Here is a 23906-nt window from a genome sequence, read left to right on the forward strand (position 1 = left end):
GCAAACGGTCCCACAGGCAGCTACGGCTGCTTCTTCAGGAAATCGCTTCCATGCTCCAAAAAGAGCAATAGAGAGAGTTCCTCATGCCCACAAAGGGAAAGGTTTTTACTCCCACTTCTTCCTCATCCACAAAAAAGGGAAAAAGTGGAGGCCAATCCTCGACCTCAGGGCACTCAACGTGTTCCTAAAGAAACAATCGTTCCGTATGGTAACACTACAGGAAATCCTGGGTCTCCTGGAGGAGGGGGACTACATGACGTTCTTAGACCTGCAGGACGCCTACTACCATATTCCTATCCTCAGAGGGCACAGGAAGTACCTCAGGTTTGCGGTAGCAGGACAACACTACCAATTTCGTGTCCTTCGTTTGGCCTCAAATCTGCTCCACGGATATTTACCAAATGCCTCTCCCCTGTGGCAGCCTTCCTTCGTCAACAGGGTCACCAGGTCTTCCCATACCTGGACGACCGGTTGGTAAAGGCACCATCTGCGGCCGCCGCAGCCACATCCTCCAGCGCCTGTCTGAGTATTTTCCACCGACTAGGCTTGAACCTCAACCGCGAGAAGTCGGCACTGGAACCCAACAAGGTCATTACATTTCTTGGAGCGACTCTGGACACGAAACGCGTCAGAGCTTTCCCCTCTCAGGAGAGAAAGGTCAAACTCATCTCCCTGGCTACGTCAGTGGCATCACGGAAGACTCTACCGGTCCGCACCTTCAAGTCCCTCCTAGGCATGATGTCCTCATGCATCATGCTCATTCCCCACTGCCGCCTCAAAATGCGCCCCCTCCAGGAGGAGCTGACGAAACAATGGACACAAGCTGCGGGATCATTCGAAGACCGCATACGTGTCACTCGAACCATGGTCAACCACTTACAGTGGTGGAGATCGCCCACACACCTGTCACAGGGACTTCCGTTCCTGCTTCCAGCAGAACCACATGTAATAACAACGGACGCATCCCTAGAAGGCTGGGGAGCAGTCCTCCAAGAACTCCAGATCAACGGCAAGTGGATGACACAGGAAACCAAGCTCCACATCAATCTACTGGAGTTAAGAGCGGTTTTCCTAGCTCTACAATTGTTTCTGCCTCGCATTCGAAACTCCCCGGTGCTCGTTAGAACGGACAACACTACGACGATGCACTACCTAAACAAACAGGGGGGGACGCGATCACTCTCACTATCTCGAATCGCAAAGAGTCTAGAACTGGCTTCTGAAACATGGAATAACGCTGACAGCGGAGTACGTCCCGGGCAAGGACAATGTCTTGGCGGACGCTTTGAGCAGAGAGAGTTCTCCATCCCACAAATGGGAGCTGGACTCGGAGGTGCTGGAGCACATCTTCGCAGAGTGGGGAACCCCGCAAATAGACCTTTTTGCCACCAGAGAGAACGCCAAATGCCCAAGCTTCGCGAGCAGGCATCACCACCCAGGAACCCTCGGAAATGCATTTTCCATCGCATGGCGCAACGTATTTGCGTACGCCTTTCCGCCATTTCCACTGATACCCAGGGTTCTCAGGAAGATGAAGTCGGAGCCCTGCACTCTGATCCTGATCGCTCCATCCTGGCCGAGGCAGCACTGGTTCACAGACCTTCATCGCCTCTCTGCCCGGCCACCTCTCCGCCTGCCTCATTATCCAGCCCTGCTCACTATGTCACAAGGGCAGGTTCTCCACCCGAATCTGACCTCTCTAAAGTTGTCAGCTTGGCTCCTGAATACCGCGAATTCAGCCACCTAGACATCCCGCAGGAGTGCAGAGACATCCTTGCAAAAGCTAGAGTGGACAGCACTAATAAAACCTACTCACTAAAAAGGAAGCAGTTCTGTTCTTGGTGTGACGCTAAAGGCTTGCACCCTTTCCACATTACTCCACAGCAACTGCTACCATACCTATTGCAGCTAGCGCACTCTGGCCTCGCGCATGCATCCACCAAAGTGCATCTAGCGGCGATCTCCAGATTCATAAGGACTTCTAAGGGTCCATCCCTGTGGGCGGACAGACTGATAAAGCATTCCTTAAAGGCCTCTTCAGGTCTTTCCCACGACCAAGACTAATCCCTCCGTCGTGGCACCTCAATGTGGTCCTTCACCAACTCATGAAGCACCCCTTCGAACCCATCCATAAAGCGGAGATCAAATACATCTCATGGAAAACGGCCCTCCTCCTGGCTTTAACCTCTGCCAGGAGAGTCAGTGAGTTGCAGGCTCTCTCAATCCAAGATCCTTTTTTGCAGTTCAGGGAGGACAGGGTCATTCTCCGAACTAATCCTCGGTTTATTCCGAAAGTCCCCTCGGACTTCCACCTGAACGAACCAGTGGTGCTCCGGTCATTCTTTCCAAACCCTACCACTGCAGCCGAGAGAACTCTGCATTCATTGGATCTGAAGAGATGTCTCAAATTCTACATCGACAAGAAATAACACTTCCGAAAGTCATCTCAACTCTTTATTGCCTTTAGTAGACCACGCAAAGGCATGCCTCTGACGAAACAAAGTATTTCAAGGTGGATTTCCTCAGCGATCACCTTTTGTCACGACAAGGCTGGTCGGCCTCTATACTCACGAGTTAAAAGCTCATTCGACAAGAGCCATGTCCACGTCTGCGGCGCTGTTTGCTGGAGTGCCGGTACTGGACATCTGCAGAGCGGCGACCTGGAAGTCCCCGCACACCTTCACCAGGCATTATTGCCTGGATACTGAGCTGATGAAGGATGCAGCAGTGGGCCGAGCAGTGCTTCGCCATCTATTCCAGTGAGGTGAGCCTTCCTACATCCCTCCATCCTTTACTGGTATGCACATTCTTTTACTTCTATTTACATGACAATGCATTTTGGTGGTTTGCAGTCGCGTGATATGTATTATCTACAGACTCGTATATGATCCATCAAAAATGTGCATGATATATTGCTTGCTACTCTGATTCAGGCATGTGAATCTATGAAAGACACCCAAATACTGGATAAGAAATGCGTTACTTACCTGTAACTGCAGTTATCCAGTATTAGTGTCTTTCATAGATTCACATGCACCCTCCCGCCTCCCCTGGAAGGACTCACCTATCTCTCTAACAAGTTTACGCCTAACTAGCTTGGTGCGTACGAAAATCTGAGAGACTTGGGCTCCCGACAGGAAGGTTCTAGAAGGAGGTGGTAGCTGATTGGTTGGTTTCTTTACTTTGGTCCTTTCTACAAAAGGACACAGATAGGCCACTAAGGTGGGACCCTTGGGCCTACTCTGTATTGGTCCTTTTTATACAAGGACGTGGATAGGACACTAAGGTGAGATCCTTAGGCCTATTCTTTTCTATGTATGTCTATAGGACATTACTTTTTTATATACCGGAGGCTCCCATCTCGACGACGGGGAATGATTCAGGCATGTGAATCTATGAAAGACACTAATACTGGATAACTGCAGTTACAGGTAAGTAACGCATTTCTTATGTGGATGTTGTTGTATGATCTTTGGTAGCAGAGTTGCCAATAAAGATTTGGACTTAAATGAAAAGGAGTCGACTTTACAAGAACATTTTCAAATTTCCACTGATCAGATGGTTCATGGAAGGAGCAAAAAGACTATTCCCAGCAGAGTGGAATTTAAACTTCGTTTTGGAAGCATTATACCAACACATAAAGCAACACTCTGACATCTTACACTGAAGACAGTGGTCTTAGTAGCAACCATTTCGCTGAAGAGGATTAGTGAGAGACCGGCACTATCGGTACAGGAGTCCTACATAGTTATAGACGAGGATAAAGTAATAATGAGTACACATCCATTTCTTACCAAAGCCAATTCATTTTTCACATAAACGATACTGTCACCATACCAGCTTTCTTCCAGAAGCCTACAGACACTGTAGTAAAGGGCCCTACACCACACAGAAGGGCAGCCGTGTACTCCAAACAAGTGACACCCAGCATTAGGAAAACATAACAGTTCTTTGTAGGCCACTTCAGGTTCTTGGGACAGCTGTCTCAAATAACACTACTGCTTTATGGATTGTACAAACTATCCAACTGTGTTTCTCTTTAGTGAACAAATTGCTGCATGGCAAACCAAAAGCACACACCACTAGGAATAAGGGGACAATGATGGCCTTTTACAGACATCTCTGTACAGAATATATGTAGGGCAGCAGCCACTTGGTCTTCTCAATATATATTTACAAAACATTACTGTGTGGTCTTAGACTCACACAAATAATTAGAGGTGGGGCAGGTGCTACTGAAGAACATTTTTTACTCTACTTCCTCTAATACTGCTGCATAATCTGTGCAATGCATGTGAATCTAGAAGAGTGTGTGCTGCAAAAGAAAAGTTACTTACCTGTAAATATGGTTTTGCAGCTTGAATTCCTATTTGCAGGAGACCCACCAGCCTGCCATTAGCAGGAGGTTTGTCGAAGGAAAACAAAATAGTCTAACATGGTGAGCACTCACATGGGCAATGTGGGATTTAGGCCGACTTCATATAGGGGCTCTGCCAATGTTGACTCCTAATCTTGAAACTAACAACGTTTGGAAGACAATGAAAATACTTCCATTCCTATCACTAGATGGTGGGATTGTGCAAAGCATGGGCATTCAAGAGTTTCAAGCTGCAAAATCATAATTACAGGCAAGTAACTGATTTCTTACGGTTTGTTGCTTAAACCATAACGGTCACCTCCCCTTGTATTATGTATTTAATCCCACACATCATTGATTATAAGCTCATTCACCTTTTTTGAGGTTTAAATCTATGGTCTCATAAGACCTTTAATATGAATTTTGTTTGCTTTGTATTTTATATCTTGCTTTGGCTCTTCATAGTTTTCTTTTATTCTTGTGGCACATTCAGACGTACGGTATAAAATGCTCATATGTATTTCTCATGCATTCAAGGGCTGCTCATCCCTGTGAAAAAAGGAGTCCATTTACTCTCTCATGATCAATTGATAGTCACTGAAGATTTGTTAGTAAAAATGCACCTTGCCTCGGAAATACACCACAATATAAACACCTTTAGCCCTAGTGAAGAGGACCCAGGCTAATATAAAATGATCTTGAACAAAGTAATGCAGCTGTCCTCTCAGACAGTAATATCAGGAGGATTGTTATGGTGACATTTTAGCCAAAGATCGGTTTAGATTCATATGGCTATTAGCAATGCTTGTTGATACCTCATCTTTAGTTACCTGGTTACTGTTGTAGTCCATATATGAGCTGTAAGTTGCAATGCATCTGCTTGTCTCTTCTATACAAATCGATATTTTACATATTAATCCCTATAATTTGAAGTAGCTAGCAATTCCAAAACTTCATCTGTATCAAATGTAATTCATTTTTAGGAACAGAACGAAAATAGTCACAGATTTGTACATACTTAAAATAAATGTGTGCTTGGAGTACAATATTGGGGGGCTAGAGTGGTGAAAGGTTGAAAGACACGCTCATCTTAAAGCTGCCCAAAGTTTTGTAAGTGAACTTATTACCATGTGAATGGAATTGATCCATGGGAAAAGCTCAGTAAGGATGGATTGTACCAAAGACCAGTATGGCGTGTGCATTTGGGTATTTCAAATGTACATGCAGTGAGTGACTAGATATAAACATATACTGAGTGTTTCAAATTCATAGTTTTCAAGTAGGCGGATCAAAAAAGCCTCCAACTGATTTTAAATCCAAATAGAAGTCCTGGAAGGGCCATGGAACTTTTGAAAGCTCTATTACTTGTGATTGCCTTGAAGTGAAAGACAACCAATAATAGAGTCTAATAGAAGGAAGTGCCCAACCCCCCTGTAGGAGAGGGAGATGAAGTTGTGTAATTGCTATTCCACACCTCGGGCCAAATGTGCAAAGCTTTTTTTTCATTCGCAAACATCCCAATTCAAAGAATCGGGCTGCTTGCGAATGAAAAAAGGAATTCTTTAATGTACAGAGTCCCAATTTGCGATACAGTAACCTTTTACTAAATTGCACATTGGGTTTGCGATTCGATATTAGGAAGGGGCATGTTTAGGGCATCCCTAAGACTGAAACTCAATGGTGTGTGTGAATGTTACATGACCAAAATGCAGTCACAAAACTTCCACATTTTACTGCCTACTTCAGGTAGGTGATAACTCATTCGCAAGTGAATGTTGGTTAAAAAAAAATTTAAGAGCAGGCAGTGATTCCACAGAACACTGCCCAATCTTAAAAGATGAAAACAAAACTTCCATTTAAAAAAAAAAATTTTTTTTAAAGAAGCAAGCTGCATAAAAAAAAACATTACTTTATTGAAAAGCAGTCACAGACATGATGGTCTGTTGATCCCAGCAGGCCACCATCTCTGTATTTTTTGTGATTCTCTATGGGTCGCAAACAGACCTCACTCATGAATATTAATGTGGTAGGCCTTTTTTCAACCCACTGGGAATCGCAAAAAACATACACTTGTACATAGCTGTTTGCGATTACTAAATAGCGAATCATAAAAAATTGCTCTTTGGTAATCGGTAACACTTTCCTGCATGCCCCTTGCTGTGTTGCAAAATAAAATTGGATTTGAAGACTTTTCTTTTAGTAGGAAAGAGGTTGGAACAAGAAGAGGCATGGCATGGAATAAGCACTAAAGCTTTGGTAGTATTGTCATTTTAATGAGGTTGCAGCTGCCCTGAATCCAAATGGAAGTCTGTTCCTTTTCGACAACCTTGAGGTAGAAGATCTCCACGGTACTTAGTTCAATTGAAACAGTTCATCCAAATGTAAAGAGGTTTTAACCCCAAGATAGGGTCCTGAGGGTACATAACTTGAATCTGTGGTGTATTCTTTTGGATGGTAGATTGTAGTTATATTTTGAAGATAACTGGAAAGTGCACCAAACTGTGTGACCTCCTTTTCAGTTGCTGGAATGGCTAAAGGGGGTTGATGAGTAAACATCATAATGTCATATGCATAAACTGCTAGCTTCCACCTCCCACTATTTAGGACTAGTGGAGGGATATTCAGTGATTGAATTAGATATTGATAGGTCCTTAATTCTGTTGACACAAAATGTGCTAAGTACTTTTATACCCAAAGAGTGGTATTCAACTTACCATACTCGGTTTGCAGGAATTTAACAAGAATTATATGAAGGTAACTCACCCACTGATTGTGACATGACGTCCTTGGTGACCTACCCATGTCATAGTAGGTAGATACTACCCTGGTGGACTTACCCTCTATTCGGGAGTTCCTTTTAAACATTTCTGGTTAACAGTAGGGTTCTGAATATTTTTCCTAAAAATATTTCACAGTAACCCCAAAAGGTTTCCTTTTTATTTACTAGGTACCCTGGATATGATTATAAATAAGTTTGTGTGATATTGACTGTTGCCACAAAGCGGATCAACTGGTATATCAAAGTCATGAATGCCCTCGCAAATGGGAGAAAATATGGGGGGCATGGACTCTCTATAGAGGGCTGTGAGGGAGGATCCAGTAGGGCCTGGAGTTGTCCAGTTACTCAGCGGACTAGTGAGGAATGCGTGGCGCTGCCACCCATCGATTGAAGAGGGCCCATTCCTTGCTGACCCCTGTGCAGGGGGAGATACCTGGGGCCGGGCGGAGATGGGGCTGAGACGCCCGGAGCCCCTGAGCACCACACTAGTTACCCAACGGAAGAGGCCATGGGCCGTAATAAAGTGCCAGGACCCGGACTGGCCAATCAAATAGACAATTATACAGTGGCAATGGGCCACGAGGAAGGGGCAGTAGGAGGGGGTCCACACGAGGAAACAGGCGACCAGAGCCCAGCCCCATCCTTGAAAGACATTATGATGGGCATTAAAGAACTGAAGGGTACTTTAAAGCCAAAGCTTTACTCCGCAAAGTGTCAGAGAAAGTCACCACGACAGAGGTGGACATTGGGAGCCTACAGTCTAAAACAAAACGCCTCGAAGACCAAATTGCAATCCTCACGAAGAATCAAGCTGACATTTACGTCAGGCTTGAAGACCAGGAAGAAAGGGCCCGGCGCAACAATATTCGTGTAGAGGGGGTGCCGGAGGGAATGGAGGGGCTGGCAATGGACATATTTCTGGAAGACCTAATCCTGAACCACCTAAAGCCAAAACGTATGTCGACGTTCTTCTCAGTGGAGCGGGCCCACAGAGGTCTGGGAGGCAAGCCTTGCCCCGGGGCGCCCCCACTCACAATCATCGCCCGTATCCTAAATTTTAGGGATAGAGATGCCATTTTGCAAGCGGCAAGGAGGCATGGAGACCTCAGACATGAAAATGTGACTATCCGCTTTTTCCCAGACTTCACGTTGCATGTCCAGCGCCAGAGGCGCTCCTTTGATGTAGTTACAAGAGCCCTCAGGGAGCAGAACGTGCAGTACATGATGCTTTTTCCAGCTAGGCTTAAAATTCTTGATGGAGGGAAAGCATCCTTTTTCGACACGCCGGCGGATGCAAGAGACTGGCTGGAGGGCTGGCGCACTGTGTGCCACAGAGGAGGGAAAAGGCGGTCTGGGACGAGCAAGGAAGTGAGGAGCTTGAACAGGAGGTCGAAGGGTCACCCAGTGGCCAGATGCAACGGCAAAGGACAGCTGAGTAACTTGTGAGACACCCTTCCATATGGTGGAACTGAGTTGCACTCTCTTTGGTGCACACTACGTGGAGTGCCTGGTAATCCAGGGAGGGAGGGTGGGAGATATGCTGCCCCCCCCCCCCGGACACTGGGGAACTAGACCGCTTGAACATACTATTGTGATACATGCCCCGCCAAAACTTTTTGCTTTTATACTCAGGGGTGCAGCTGAGCCGTAGGTGGGATTTCTAGGGCAAAGGGCCTTGCAAGGTTTAGATAAAGGGCTTATAATCCCAGTCAGTAGTCAGAGATCACTTTACGCGGGAGGCTAGTCCACGACCTCTCAGAAATGTTTTTTCCTGTACATGTTCGCCGACAGGCACTCTGCACGTTTGGGAGATGGGAGGTTGGGGACTCACCTAGCAGGAATGCAGGGAGGGGGGCGTTGGGTTTGTGGTTTGTTTTGTTTAAAGGGGAGGGGAGATATGCTCAAGACCTTGATATCCAACAGCTACAGGTGGTCGACACAGAGTATGACAATGGAGTAGGCACACCTCATTGCTATAAGCCCAAACACCAATCATGAAAGACCCAGCTAGTATGAAGATTTGGTCCTCGAACGTGAACGGTCTTGGGCACAAGATCAAGCGCACACTGGTGATGAACTATATTAAACACTGCCCAGATGTTTTGATTCAGGAATCGCATTTGAGGGGCAGCAAATGTAAGGCTCTAGATCGTTTTGGCTACAAAATGGTAGCTCACTCCGGGTTTACACCAGGGGCATGGGGGGTGGGAATCCTGGTGCATAACACATTGCCCCTTGTAATCACAGATACATGGACAGATACCGTGGGGTACTTTGTGGCGATTGGAGCACAGAAAAAAGGGGAGACTCTGCAGATTAGACAAATAGAACAAGAAATACGCCAAATGGAGAGTGATGTTGTGACTGCTTAGTGCGCAAAATCGAGCCACAGGTTGGCTTTGAAACAACAGGACCTTCGGGTCCTGACAGAATGCGAGGCAAGGGCCTACACGCTGGCCACACAGCATTGCGTATACGATGTTAAAGACAAGGCTGCTTGGGTGGCTGGAGAGACGCGACTGAGATAGACCCTGGGTGACAGGGGTACGTGATGGGAAAAGGGTGCTGAAGTCCACCAGCAATGACATAGCAGGAGCCTTTGCTGTGCACTTTGAGCGAGTCGATGCATAGGTATGCATAAGGTCAGAAGCGGATTGTGCAGAGTTCGTGAAGGATTTCAACTTACCAATGGTGCCCCTGGAGGCGACCCAACAAATAGTAGCGGACCTCACGATGGAAGAGCTGGCTAAAGCCTTGGGCTCCCTTAAATGAGGAAAGGCATTGAGTCCCAATGGGCTCCCGGTTGAGATATACAAGAGGCAGGCCGCAATCATACTCCCTATTTCTCTTACTAACGTGGTGACCAAGGTCCTGGCAAAGACCTTGGCGGACAGGCTGGTGTCCGGGATTGCGGACCTGGTACATGTGGACCAATCTGGGTTCATGCCCAGTAGAAGTACCAAGCACAACCTATGGAGACTGTATGGGGTGCTGCACATGACTAGTGATAACGAATCCCAACAGACGGCATTGATGGCGCTGGGCTTCTCAATGGCTTTCGACTGCATCGAATGGCCATACCTATTTATGGTCTTTCAGAGGTTGGGTTTTGGTTCCATTTTCTGTGGCTGGGTCATACCCTTGTATGTGATGCGTACGGCGCGGGTGTGAGTTAACGGGGCACTTTCTAGATCCTTTCAGCTACAGAGAGGTACGAGGCAGGGGTGCCCCCTGTCCCCGCTCTTGTTTGCTCTTGCGCTGGAACCGCTGGCACACTGGATCAGGAGAGATCCCATGATCTGGAAAATAAAGGCGCGGGGGATGGGAGGAGCGCATCTCCCTATACGCTGATGATATTATTCTATACTTGGCACGACCCTACTACTCAATAGCGCAAGTGCTTCATATTTTTCTAGCTCTTTGGAAGCTACTCAGGATATAATATTAACTGGTCAAAGTCGGTGATCTTTTCACATTTCCCCCCAGAGTTCCGTTGCGGTGCTCGGCTCCAGTGGTGTTAGAGGACTTTAAATATTTGGGGGTCCACGTCGCAAGGCATCAGAAGGAGTTATTGTATAGGAATCTTGGACCCCAAATAAGTTGCTTGACTGCATACGTCAGTCACGGGTGTACGCTCCCGCTCTCTCTCATGGGAACGGCGTCTCTTTAAAATGATGACGCTACCAAGGCTCTGCTATATTCTACAGCATACCCCCTTGGTGAGGGTTCCAGTCCATCAAGGAGGGGGTCTGTCGAAGACCAGATTTTGAGGTTTCTCATGAATACGGGTAGTGATGTCTGGCAGAGGTGTAGCGGTAGGGCAGTTAATGTACCGGCCGCGAGGAAGAAGGAGCGGCCTCCTGATCTGGTCTTTTTGGAACCACGGCGTAGGAGAGCTGGGCTGATCGGAGGGTTCTTTGGGGTGCGTCGAAGTTGATTCGGCTGTTGAGGCATGCTGGTCCTGTGTTGTGGGGGGCTTTGTGTGCGTGGGTGAGGATCTTGAAGGTGATTCTTGCCTCGATGGGGAGCCTGTGAAGTGTGCGAGGTGTTTGGAGATGTGGCAGTGTTGTGTTAAGTTGTGTACCAGTCTTGCGGCGGCGTTCTGGATGTTTTGTAGCTTGCGGGTGAGGTTTTTGGTTTATTCCGGCATAGTGCGTTGCCGTATTCAAGTCTCCTGGTGATGAGGGCGTGGGTGATGGTTTTTCTGAGCCCGAGGGGGATCCATTTGAAGGTCTTACGTAGGAGGCGGAGGATGTGGGAGCAGGAGGATGTGACTGAGTTGATCTGGTGGTCCATTTTGAGTTTCCCGTCTAGTATGATTCCAAGGTTGCGTGCGTAGTCTGTGGGGGGCGGGTGTGCTGCTGAGGGCGGTGAGCCACCAGGTGTGGTTCCAGGTGTCTGGGTATGGGCTCATGATGAGTAATTCTGTTTTGTCGTGTTTAGTTTTAAGCAGCTACTTTTCATCCATTTGGTGACAGATCTTCTGCAGGCCCTTCTCTTTGGTGTAGTAGATTGGTTAAACAATTTCTCAAAGGCTTATTCAGGACATTCCCTCCTGTAAAGTCTCTGCCTCCTACTTGGCAACTCAACACAGTTCTTGCTCTGCTTATGAAACATCCTTTCGAGCCGATGCACAGAGCTGATATTAAATTTCTCTCCTGGAAAATGGCACTCCTTCTTGCCCTTACCTCTGCAAGGCGAGTAAGTGAGCTTCAAGTATTTTCAATTCATGACCCTTGGTGGAAGGTGGAAAAATGTATCTCTGGTCCACCTTATTGGATTTCAATACATTTGGTGTCATATTTCTTATTAAAATCTTCTCTGTTCAGAAATAGGTTGTGGGATTTTTATTGAGTTGTTTTGAGTTTTTATTACTTTTGGTTCAGCGAAAAACTTTACACTCATTTTCTTAGATTAAGCTTGTTTTCTCTACCAAGATATGAACCCAAGTTTATTTACTGGACATGTGTGTTGGACCAAATAAGATTTCAGACTTTACATGGGATGGACTTGCACCCTCTCCAAACTAGTAACTCATTTTCTTACACCCCCTTCTGTAGAGTAGCTTTCTGGTTGTTATTAAGGTCCTAAGTTACATTTTACACACTGTCACTGATCTCAATCTATTATGGGCACTCCACTTATAAGGGTGCAGAATGCTTGGTTGCAAACCAACATAAGCATGCAATTGTGGCACCTATAACTAACTCTGTGACAGCACTTCCAGAAGTTCACAGAGGTGACCGATTGCCCCACTACTGGCATGCATGAGCAGTACCTGAGAACAGTTCCAGATACAGCCTAGCGCTTGGGGGAATTTAAAAGTTGAAAAATAGTTTGTTAGATAATTATCTACCAGAGCGATACCGAAAGTAAGTAACTTGTTCATTATAAGGAGGATTGTCCAGACCTTTCAGTTGTTACTCTTTAGTTAACAAGACACTTGAAGGTAACCCAAAGGCTTGTTCAACAAAACAAATAGAGCAAAACATTAGGTGTAATGGAGAAAGTTGACATTAAGGACATCTGCATAGCTTCTATGTGGTCATCCAATGGTACATTTATCAGGTACGGTTTAGTTGTTTAATCTCAAATTGAGGCTTAGGTAGATCAGAATATTGAAACTATTTTTGAGCACGTCTCTTCTTCATAGTCTTTTTCCAAAGGGGTTAAATCCTGTCACTTAACCTATGCATAGCATGTTACTCTGAATAGGCTCAGTCTATGAGGAAACCTCTTTCTTGCTTGTAACAAAAGTTTTGCGGATTTACCTGCCACCCTGCTACTTCGTTTTGTGTTTAAATCAGCAGGAAAAGAGTAGATAGAATCTAAAATTTTGTATTAAGGCATTCTGGGGTAAGAGTTGACATCTGAGTTGTACTGGCTGCGTGTGGTCAACACCCAAAGATAAAACGTTTTTTTTTGTTTTTTTTTGCTTATACTTCCGGACCTAGACACTGTTGTGGAAAAAAACATAGCATTTGAATATAGAAGAGCTTCAAGCTTTAAAGCTATTGTTACTGATAACTAACTGGTTCATATCCACCACATCATATGGATTTCCACAATGTCCAACTTAACCCTCTTCCTAAACTTTGGCTCTAGTTCCCTTAATGGAGTCGACTTTACAAAGTGTTTGCAGAAGACTTCACAGTATTAGAATACTTCACTTACTCTCGCCTAAGGTCAGTTTTCTGGGATGGACATATTATTTTGCCTACAACAAAATGTGTTAGGGTTGAGTTAATCAGCAGTGTAAAATGTTAGTTTTCCAAGAATATTTCGATTCCACAAGATGGGTAAAGTTTCTTTTAAATGAATAACCAGGTTTGACCATATAACAAAGTTTCTATGAATTTCATACCTTATTCTACAACCATTGCGTCAAATATTAAGAAGTTTGTTCATGTGTTCCCTGGGACACTAAGGCCAGTCCTGTGTACTGGCTGTCTAGTACTCAGTAAGAGAGAGGTTCATGGTTCACAAACTTTGACCCCGAGGTTCATGCTGCTCACCGAGTGTCATTTTCTCCTACCAGATTTATTGGCTGTTTTGTTTGTAGACCACACTGAATTCTGTATTGTGACATCCTTGAAGCCTGCAATTCCCACAAATTGTTTGTCAAGTCCTCATTTATTGATGAAAATGTTTGTCATCCACGATTTGCACTATGAACCTGATAAATTTTAAGCCTAGCCAGATCACCAGTTTTTTTCCCAGTCTGTAATTGTTTTATATATTTGCAGTGCACTCTGTGCCCCTGACATCCACTGAACCTAGTCTATGCACCAGTGGTCTCCTTTTCCAATCCCCATTATTTGTTGTTGAAACACTGTGGTCCTGATGTCCTATGAGCCTGACCATGTTTGCAGTTGTCTTCTCCAGGTCCTCATTATTTAACACATAGTACATATGATGTGCCCCTGATGTCATCTGAGTGTTGCCTACTTATTAGTTGTTTTCCCCAGTACACATTGTTTGACATGTTTGCTACTGACCCTGTGATACTGACATTCTCTGAACATGGCCTACTTACCTGTTGCCTTCTTTTGCATTTCCCAGTTTGTGATATTTGTAGTTAATGCTCCGGGATATTAAGACCCTTGCAATCTTTCCTGGTCATTGGTTACCTTTTTCTATAATTTCAGATTTTGGATGTAGATGAGAACATCCTTTTCCACGACCTTCTCCACAATGATCACTTGGTGCCTTATTAATTCTCCAATGAGTGAGATGATTACTAGCAAGAGTTCTATGAAAGTGATGTTTTATTTGCATACTCTGCTCACTAGTTGTCTTCTCTGGCCTTCTTGCAGGTGAAAAGTTTTTTAACATAGACAGTGGACGGGATGCCCCTCTCCATGCACCTCCGTCAGAGCACTACACCATTGTCTTCAACACCTTTGTTCTTATGCAGCTCTTCAATGAGATCAATGCTCGAAAGATCCATGGGGAGCGCAATGTTTTCGAAAGCATCTTCCGCAACCCCATTTTCTGCTCAGTGGTGCTGGGGACCTTTGCCAGTCAGGTATGGACTTGTGGACTGTGGGATGGCTCTCACATTTCAACGACTATACTCATTCTGTATTGCATAAAATGTGGGATGAGATGTTTGATTTAGTGCTTTCCCCTCTGAAAATCTGACCACTCAATCTTGAAATAATGGATCTCTTTTAGTATTCTCAGTAGTATCGTATACTGGGTACCTATTAATCTCTGCGTTAGGGCCTACTGAAGAGCACCTATCAAAGAGAAAACACTGTTTCTGTAAAGATCCCTCTTTGCATCATGTGCTGATATAAATTCTGCTCCTTAGTGCTGGGGGTTGATATGTAAGGTGCTTTTCTTTGAAGTAGAGTTTTCAGGTGACTTGAAATACCTGACCTGACAGACTCCACCACAGATTCGTTTTTTCCCCCACAATCAGATTTAGATGTATGTCAGGCTGCTCCTGGACCATTGTGCTACAGTTCTTCAAATTCAACATCAAGACACTTGAAAGTTAACATCTACACACAGAATTTTCCTGCGAGTGTTGGCCACTTCAGCAGCACTCCAGAACCAAATAAGATCTAGGAGCTCAGTGACAGGTCATAGAAGAATGACTTGTGTGGGAAAAGGTATGGAAAATAAGCCATTTACATTATGCTTTAATTGCTATAAAAAGTTCTATAGGTTGGCCCAGTATCGGGTTTGTGAACTCTTGTCTACTGAAGGACCACTGTGAAGTCCTCCTGTCTGACCTTCAACGCCTTCTTGTGAAAAAAAGGCCATCTGTCACTGAAGCGCTAGACTGGGGGCACTTAATAAAATGCAGCTCTAGGCTCTTCTAAAGGTTGGGTCATCCTTACAACACAAGTGCGTTTTCTACCTTAAGGTCTCTCTCCTTTTTAGGTCAATTAAGCTATTGCTTTGACAAGTTCCCCCCCCCCCCCCCCCCAATCTCAGTTTTTCACAGAAATAGCCTTAATCACTTGAGATGTGAAAGAGAGAGCCCTTACATCATACATTGACTATCTCAAATTCTTTAGGATGACCAAGCAGCTCCTTTTAGCTTTTGGCCTGCTCCACTTTGGCCAGCTTCCAAAGCAGACCTCACCAGATTCATTGTCCCAAAGTTCAGGTTCACTATTCCAAAGCAAAACACACTACACTCTGTGCCTAGGACACACTCCACGTGGAAAAAGGGAACCATTATGACTTTCCTAGGTGAAATTCCTCTTGCAGACAAATGTAAGCTGCAACAATATCCACTAATTACAAATTCTCCAAACATAACTGTGGGTGGACACAAATGGGCACATAAACATTTCAGTGTTCCTAGCCAGATCCTATGCATGATATAACAATCATAGGCATTGCCAATAGGTCTCGCCTTTGAATGAATGAATGAATTTGGATTTATATTGCGCAACTTAACCCGAAGGCATCAAGGCCTTTGGGACCTCATAAGTGTTTAGCCATGCAACAGTTGATGTTGTTGCACCAAAGATATTGTGCTGCATAACTAAATACTTATAAGGCCCCAAAAGCCAGGCCTTTTGGCTATGCCATTGCTTGTTTTCCAGTGCTCTGCACCAGCACTTAATTGTTTTCACCACACTTATGACACTCTGCCACAGGGTGGCGCTGCTCATCTAATTTAGAGATGAGCACAATAATAGTTGTTTATGAATACAATATATATTAAAAAATATTAACACCTGCCTCCCCAGCCATTCCTTTAGCTTTTGGGGACCTGGAATAATTTGAACTTTTGCACTTGCAGGCGAGAGAGATGGTTAGTAGTTGTTTTGGTACCGTAATTGGCAGCGATGATGGGCCAAATGGGTGGTGTAACCTGCAGTGGCCTCCTGGTCAGGGAGCTGGCACTTATTATTTTACAAATTAAGCACTGTGTGTAACATGGCTTTAAAACTAGTTGAGAGCATCTTAGTGTTTTTTCCCTGTTTACTTTAAGCCATGTTGCACAGCAGCCCGCTCTGCAGTGTAAAGACTTAAAGTTAACAAACGCGCTAAGCAGCGCCATATCGCTTTCTTTATTACTTCAAGCTATGTTGCACGGCAGACCAAGCATTGAAAAGGTTTATAATATCACTCTGCTGTGCGCTACATACCGTACAACTCAGGCAGAAACTAGAGAGGGCAGTGAGTGTTCAGATGGGGCATTGAGCAGATTGGACAATTGTGTGAGCTAAGGGGTCAGGGAGCACAGAGGGCTGTGTGAGCAGAGTGTACGTGTGTATGTGCGTGCGTGCACAGAAGAGGCAGGAGCAGAGATTTGACAAAGAAATGAGTCACAAATGGATAATAAGTCTGCCTTCCTTTCCGTCTTCTCCATGGCAATATGTCCCCTTTAATATTCAAAATTGGTCCTGTGACCAGGGCCCACCAATAATTTTGTTAACTTGGCTCCATCGACAGAGGGCTAAGGAGCCTGTTTTCGAGAAGAGTGGTACATTTTAATTGGGTACTTTTAAATTCCTTCACAAGAGTAATTTTCCTGCTAGAGAAAATTACCACTGGATGACTATAACATAAGCACATCGACATTAAACATTTATGCTCGCTGAAGCTGAACCTTGGTAAATGTGCAAAAACAAAAAAGGATTAAAGTAAACAAACGGGACGGTACTGCCATCTGTAGACCAATTGCTTAAGGTTTATAGAGTCTGTGGTTTAGCGACTTGGTGAGAAAGGATGTGAAACTTTTAAAATAAATAAAGAATTGCAGTTCTCAAATGCTTTCACGTTTTTTATAATATTTTTAAATGCATTGTGTTTTAAATCAGTGGTGCCAAAAAACATTCTTCTAGACGAATAACGATTACGAAATGCAATATTGAGTCCGTAAGCCAAACGCGCACGGCCACGCTAATTAGAAAATGATGGCCCATGTGCGCCGCTACTCGCTGAGGCAAGGTGGATGCCGCCACAATCACAAGTGTTAGAAAAGTGCAGACCGATTCCAAAAGGTCATCTTCTAGAGTAGCGCATGCGTGCTGCTCTAGGCTCGACCTAAAAAATGGGCTATACATCTGGTTCCCAGATCTCACAAATTGGAGGGTTTTGCTCTTGTTTTTTTTCTTATAAGGAAGAAATTAAGTGAGCGGAGGCTGATTTCAGGCCTATTGCAGTTAATCAAGTTTCTCAGGAAACGATAATTTCACCTGCTTTCTCTGTGGGAAATCCTAGAGTTTAAAGGATGGGGATTCCATCCACCCCAAACATCGATAATATTTTAGTTTCGATGTGGCCAGTCACCATTATCAATTCAAAATGCACCCACTAAGCCAAAAATCTGTCCAATAATGTTTGCTAAGTCTTTGACTCTGGTGGCAGATTTTCTGCTGCCAAAATCCTATCAAAGCTTAAAGGCATCTCTTCAGAAGATTAGGACTTTACCTCAAGAAAGAGAAATCTTCTCTAAAATCTTGGAAGAAAATTCCGTTTTTTTGAGCTATTCTGGATACGATTGCTTACAAAACCTACCCTTGCAAAGATATAGTTTGGTGGCTACTCGATATAGCCATCCAGCTACAGACAAAGCAGCCCATTGCAGTACACCTGTTCAAATCACTGCTGGGGATGTCATCATCCTACACCACAAATCCAATCCAATTTTGCTGTCTTCACATGCGGCCTTTCCAAAAGTAAATTTGCTATCAGTGGGCTCAAAGCAAAGGATCATTCAACGATCTGGTCAGAGTGACATCAAGAAGGAAGCCGTGACATAATGGACACACAAAAAGTACACTGCTATCGGTCTCAGCATTTTTACAAGGCAGATGTAAAATCGTAATGACAACAGACCCCTCCTGGGAAGGAGCTGCCACACATGTACTGGAGTTGGCAGCCAATGGCAAATGGACAGCAGATGAGAGAACTCCACATAAAAATATTATAACTGAGGTCATTGAAAGTGGGTCTACATTGCTGCTCAGAATCAAAGGATCTTCAGGCCTCCTATGTACTGACAGTACTATCCATGTTCTGTATTAACAAGCAAGGAGAACAGGATCTCACGGTCTATCAGAAAAAGTTCAGAAGTATTGGAACAGGCCGTTCCTCATCAGATCTCGGTTACTGCGGACCATGTACTAGGGATAAGCGACTGGGTGAACATTCTCAACCTCCGTAGAGTGTCAGAGTTGAGAATGAAATCAAAGCCAACTGAACAAAATCTTTGACTGTTGAGCAAACAAATCTTGATCTGTTTGCTACCATTGTGTACCACAAATGGTAGTAATAGGCCAGCAGGAATGCTTTTTCTGGATCATGGAAGAATGGGTTTTCAATTGTAGGTTCATGGACCTTTGCTTATGGTTTTCCTCCACTTCCCCTCATCAAAAGGGTGCTAAACAAGATGAAATGAAAGAAAATAATGAAAAATAATTGATAAACTGCACTTATACCCATGGGTGTCTTGACGCTGAAAAAACCAAAAGAATGGAACCCGTGTAGAGGCAGAGAAACCATTAGAAATACAGATAAACCAATTAAAGTGCAAATATCTACGTTTTAAGGGTATTTTAAAATAGAGTATGACTGACTTTAGACTTGATTTGTAATGGTAAAGAAGAACAAGGTATTTACCTTCGATAATGCCTTCTCTTATAAGCAGATTCCTCACCTTAGAATTATCCCCAGGAGACAGATTGGATCAGAATTTGTTTTTGAGCAGTACCCCTTTGCACATTAAGTAGCTTCATTCGACTCTGCATGGCGTCGTCCTTGCTGGAAGTAATGTGTGGAGCGCCTATATAGGCGCCCCCCAGCGCGCTGACAGTTTCATTTTGTGACTTTCCACAGCAGGAGCACTGAGCCATGAAGAACACAGAACCCTGGTGTGGCAGACTAGGGTCCTGAAAGGGGGCAGCCTTGTCCCTAGAAGTTTTCAAATCGGAGAGGATAGGTGGGTCAGTAAGGAATCTGTAGCTAGATAGTATCTACCAGATGAGGCGTTACTAAAGGTAAGCAACTTGTTCATCTGATAGACTTCTAGCCACAGATTCCTTACCTTAGAATAGATATCCAAGCAATACCTTCCCAGAGGTGGGTCTTCTAAACTGATTCACACTAGAAAGTCATGCAGAACCGAATAAGCAAAGTGCCCATCCCGACGAACCTGTCTAGGCAGTAATGCTTGGTGAATGTGTGCAGAGAAGTCCACGTTGCTGCCTGGCAGACACCCAGGACCGAACTCCGCGTTAATGCCTGGCAGACGCCCAGGACGAACTCTGTGTGCGAACGCAGTGGTTGCAGCCTTAGCTCTGGTGGAATTAGCATGCAAACCCTCAGTTGTTGCTTCTTCGCCAGTGCTTAAAAGATCTTAATGCAGAGCACGATCTATGTGGAGATGTTCCGCTTCTGCACGGCCTTTCCATTCTTCGCTCCGAAATACCCCATGGATAGTCAGTCGCCCACCTGGAACTCTCTCATGCCGCCAAAGGCAGAACGACAGTGCTGTTTTTGGGGTCCACTCGGTAAAGTTTCTCCTTTTCTTTAGAGGGATGTGGCGGAGCGTAAAAAGTAGGCAGGGTGCTGTACTGACCTACATGAAAAGGAGTAACCACTTTGGCAAAAAGGCAGCTCTACTGCGAAGAACCGTCTTGTCTGGGTGGATGTTCAGGTGGGAAGGCTTGGATGACAAAGCCTGAAGCTCACGACCTTCTGGGCAGATGTTATTACCACCAGGAAGACCTTCTTGATGGTAAGAATCTTGAGAGGACAGGGCTCGCATTAAGAAAGTCAGGACTATATTATGGTCCCACTGAGACATGCTGAATGGAGAAGGAGGAAACATATGGTGCATACCTTTGAAGAACCTATGTACAATAGGGGATTGGAAGAGTGATGGCTGGCCAGGCAACCGCAGAAAGGCTGAGATAGCAGAAGATAGCCCTTTAAGGTGCCCAGAGCAGAGCCCTGTTGGGCAAGGGAAAGGATAAAGTGAAGGACCTGAGAGAGGGGAGCAGAAAAAGGGTCAGCCTGCACACCATGCCACAAACTTGCCCAAAGTCGGGCATATACATTTATATTTTGGTGGAGGAACACCTGGCTGGCAAGATAATATTGCAGACTTAGGGCGGAAACTCGAAAGCTGCCACTGCTAACTGTCACCTTCAATCTCCACGCAAGAAGGCCAAGTGTTAACAGATTTGAGTGGAGAACCCCGAACTGTTGGTGCAACAGAAAATCCTCCCAAAGGGGCCATTGGTGGACCAATGGGCATGCTCAACAGCTCAGGATACCAAACCTTCAGAGCCTAGGCCGGGCCAGAAGGATGACTTGGGCCCAATTCTTCCTGATATTCTCGAGAACTCTGGGCAGGACTGGTATGGGCGGAAAGGTGTACGGCCTGATCGCCACTCAATACGAAAAGCATTTCCGAACGAGAGCTGCCATTTTCACTCTAGCTCGCAGAACTATTGACATTGTGCTTTCGTGGGGGCGAACCGATCCAGCCAAGGCGCTCCCCACTGCTGAAAGACTTTGCACCACCTCCCGATTGAGATTCCATTCGTAAGCTGCAATTCATCTTCGGTTGCGTTTGTTCGCCCAGGCGTTCAGAGAGCCCTCCAGGTGTTGAACCACCTGGGATATGCCCTGCTGTTCCAGCCAGGTCCAGAAGCTCAGGGCCTCTTGGCTTAGGGTCCACGACCCCACCCACTTGGCGGTGATGTTGCCCATGAACACTTTAGCCTTCTTTTGATAGAGGGTAGGAAGGCTTTTAATGCCAGCCGAATCACCCATAGCTCCATAAGGTTGATATAGAGTCCAGAATCTGCCAGACACCGGAGGCCTCTGCTCCATTCCCGAAGCTGGAGGGAAAGCTGGATTGTAGTGTTATGGTGTATAAGTTGAGGGAAGTATAGTCCACCCCGGTGTTTTGGACACCTCCTTCCATACTTTTAACAATGTTCTGGTCAGTTTGCTAAGATAAGCGTTGGGGGAGGGCGTTCTGCTTTCGACTTCCAGAGCGCAACTTAAATCGACCTCCCCACGGTCACCCTGCCCATGTGGAGCCAGTGTTTATCTGATTCACGAAGGGGCCATTCGAAGATAACACGTAGTTGTGCAGCATTGTAGTAGAAGATGATATGGGAGAGCAAGACCACCAGACTCCTTTGGCAGTCGTAATACTTTCAATGGAAGACAAGCTCTACTAATTCTGCCTAATGAAGCATGTAATCCGTGTACGCAGTGTTGGAAAGAAGTCTCTCTCTAGATCTATAGGGAGACTTTGAGCTAAGTATAACACCCTATGGAGCACTGACATTTTTACAGCATGTATCCTCCCCAACTAAGGAAGATACATGAAGCCCATCTTATCAAATCTGTCTTTGGTTGTGATAGGAGGGGAAGGGAAATTTGCTCAGTAGAGATCAGCAGCGCGTGGTGTTATCTTAATGCACAGGTAGGTGATGTCCTTTTTGGCCCAGAGGAAAGGCGTTGTGGCTGGTAGTATCTCTATGTCCATTACAGGCTGTTTTCAAATTAATTATATAGGATTTAATCTAATTAATTTTGAACCCTGCTACGTCCTTGATACCATGCAGTTCCTCTTGCAGCACTACTGAGTGGCCCAGATTAGTAAGTGTTAAAAGTATATTGTCCGCGAATAGTGAAATCTTATGTTCCACGGAACCAAATGAAATTCACTGGATTTTGGGTGCGGCTTTAATGCGTGCCGCACAGGGTTCAATATTGAGTGCAAATAATAACGGGGATAAGGAGCATCCCTGTCGTGTCCCGCACTCCAGCTGAAAGAGGTGAGACCCCACCCCATTCACCAGAACTCTAGCTTTAGGCGTTTCATAGTGTGCAAGTATCATTGTTATAAATTGGTCACAAAAGCTGTAGCGCTTAAGCTTGTGGAATAAGAAGAACCAATCAACCCAATCAAATGCCTTCTCGAAGCACAGACTTAATAAGACTCTGGGTATTTTTTATTTGTGGGCTTTTTCTATCAGGTGGATCACCCATCTCAAATTATCATGCGTCTGCCGCCCTTTGAATAAGTTTCAGAGTGCAGTGGGCATGAGTGGGGGACCTACCCCCCCTTCTCCCCCAGCTTAGGGATAACAGTGACTAGGGCTTCTGAAGCAGCTGTATGATTGAAAAATGATGTCAAGTGAGGTATTAGGTCCAAACTGAAGGTTTTATCAAACTGGGCTATGCGGCAGTCTGGAGATTTGTGGAGTTTTAGGTTTACTATCGCTAACCGTACTTCATCTTCACTAATGGGCTCTCCAAACATTTCAGTTTGTAAAGGGGACACTTGGGGAAGCTGCACCCTATCAAGGTGAGCTGATTGGAGACAAGAATTTGTTTCTGCAGCCATGTATAGTTATTAATCAAATTGGCCAAATATGGGTGCCTTCTAGGTCTGCGCTAATAAGGTTAGTGGAAGGTCTCCTGATGTCCACTATGGACTCCTGTTCCCTTTTGACCCTAAGCTGTCCTACCAGGTGGGCCCCTACTTTATTTCCTTGTTCATAGGATGTACGTTTTAGGCAAAGTATAGTGAGCTCTGCCCTGTTGGTGTAGATGGCGTTGAGTTTGCTCTACAGTGCTGTAACCTTATGCTATCAGGGAGATACTCTTCCCCCTCCGGACCGCCTTAAAGGCATCCCTGGTATTAGAGGGTGTCTTGTCAGTTGGTGCGTTATCTAGAAAGTACTCCCTAATAGCATTCCGTAGATCATCCCTGGAGAGGCGATCTCTGGTAAGGGAGTCCAGGAAAAACCAACGGTGATACCGCAGTGGTGGTTCCCCGCAGTCTAATGTGACACACTAAAGCGTGATGGGAAAAAGTGAGTGGATGGATTGTCGCCGTCTGTAGGTCCTGCAATCTTGATTGGCTAATGAAAGTGTAATCTAATCTGCAATAGGTACTATGGGAGTGGGGGAAGAAGGTGTAGTACCAGGAGGCTGTAGGAAGTGCTCTCTAAGCGCCTACCAGTCCCAGTGCCTGAATTGCTTGTTTCAACACTCCAGAGAAGTTCCCTGTGACCGATCTGTGGGTATGTGTACTGTCAATAATAGTTTGCCAGTTGAGGTTAAAATCTCTCCCTCTGCAAACCCTCAAAGCAGCGTTAAAAATGATCCAAGAAACTGATCCTTGACAGTATTGGGTGCATCAAAGAGGCAAAGGTGGTGGGCTGACCATGTAGAAAACCCTTGACCATTATAACCCTCCTTGTTTATCAGCTTTTCAACCCATAGGCTTAAATTTCAGCTATGAGTGGAACGTTAGCACCACTC

The 23906-nt window shown here is 45.1% G+C and overlaps 1 protein-coding gene across 4 annotated transcripts in view; it reads left to right on the forward strand.

Annotated features, from left to right (window-relative positions):
• The window catches only part of ATP2B4 (ATPase plasma membrane Ca2+ transporting 4), a 941067-nt gene that overhangs the window by 857654 nt on the left and 59507 nt on the right, over positions 1-23906 (forward strand). For all 4 annotated transcript variants that reach the window (XM_078644684.1, XM_078644683.1, XM_078644686.1 and 1 more), the window contains one exon: positions 14453-14664. In XM_078644684.1, the coding sequence (XP_078500810.1) occupies positions 14453-14664 (212 nt within the window). The remainder of the gene's footprint in view (positions 1-14452; positions 14665-23906) is intronic.

Source organism: Lissotriton helveticus, chromosome 5_1 (assembly GCF_964261635.1).
Source record: "Lissotriton helveticus chromosome 5_1, aLisHel1.1, whole genome shotgun sequence".
Classification (NCBI taxonomy): domain Eukaryota; kingdom Metazoa; phylum Chordata; class Amphibia; order Caudata; family Salamandridae; genus Lissotriton; species Lissotriton helveticus.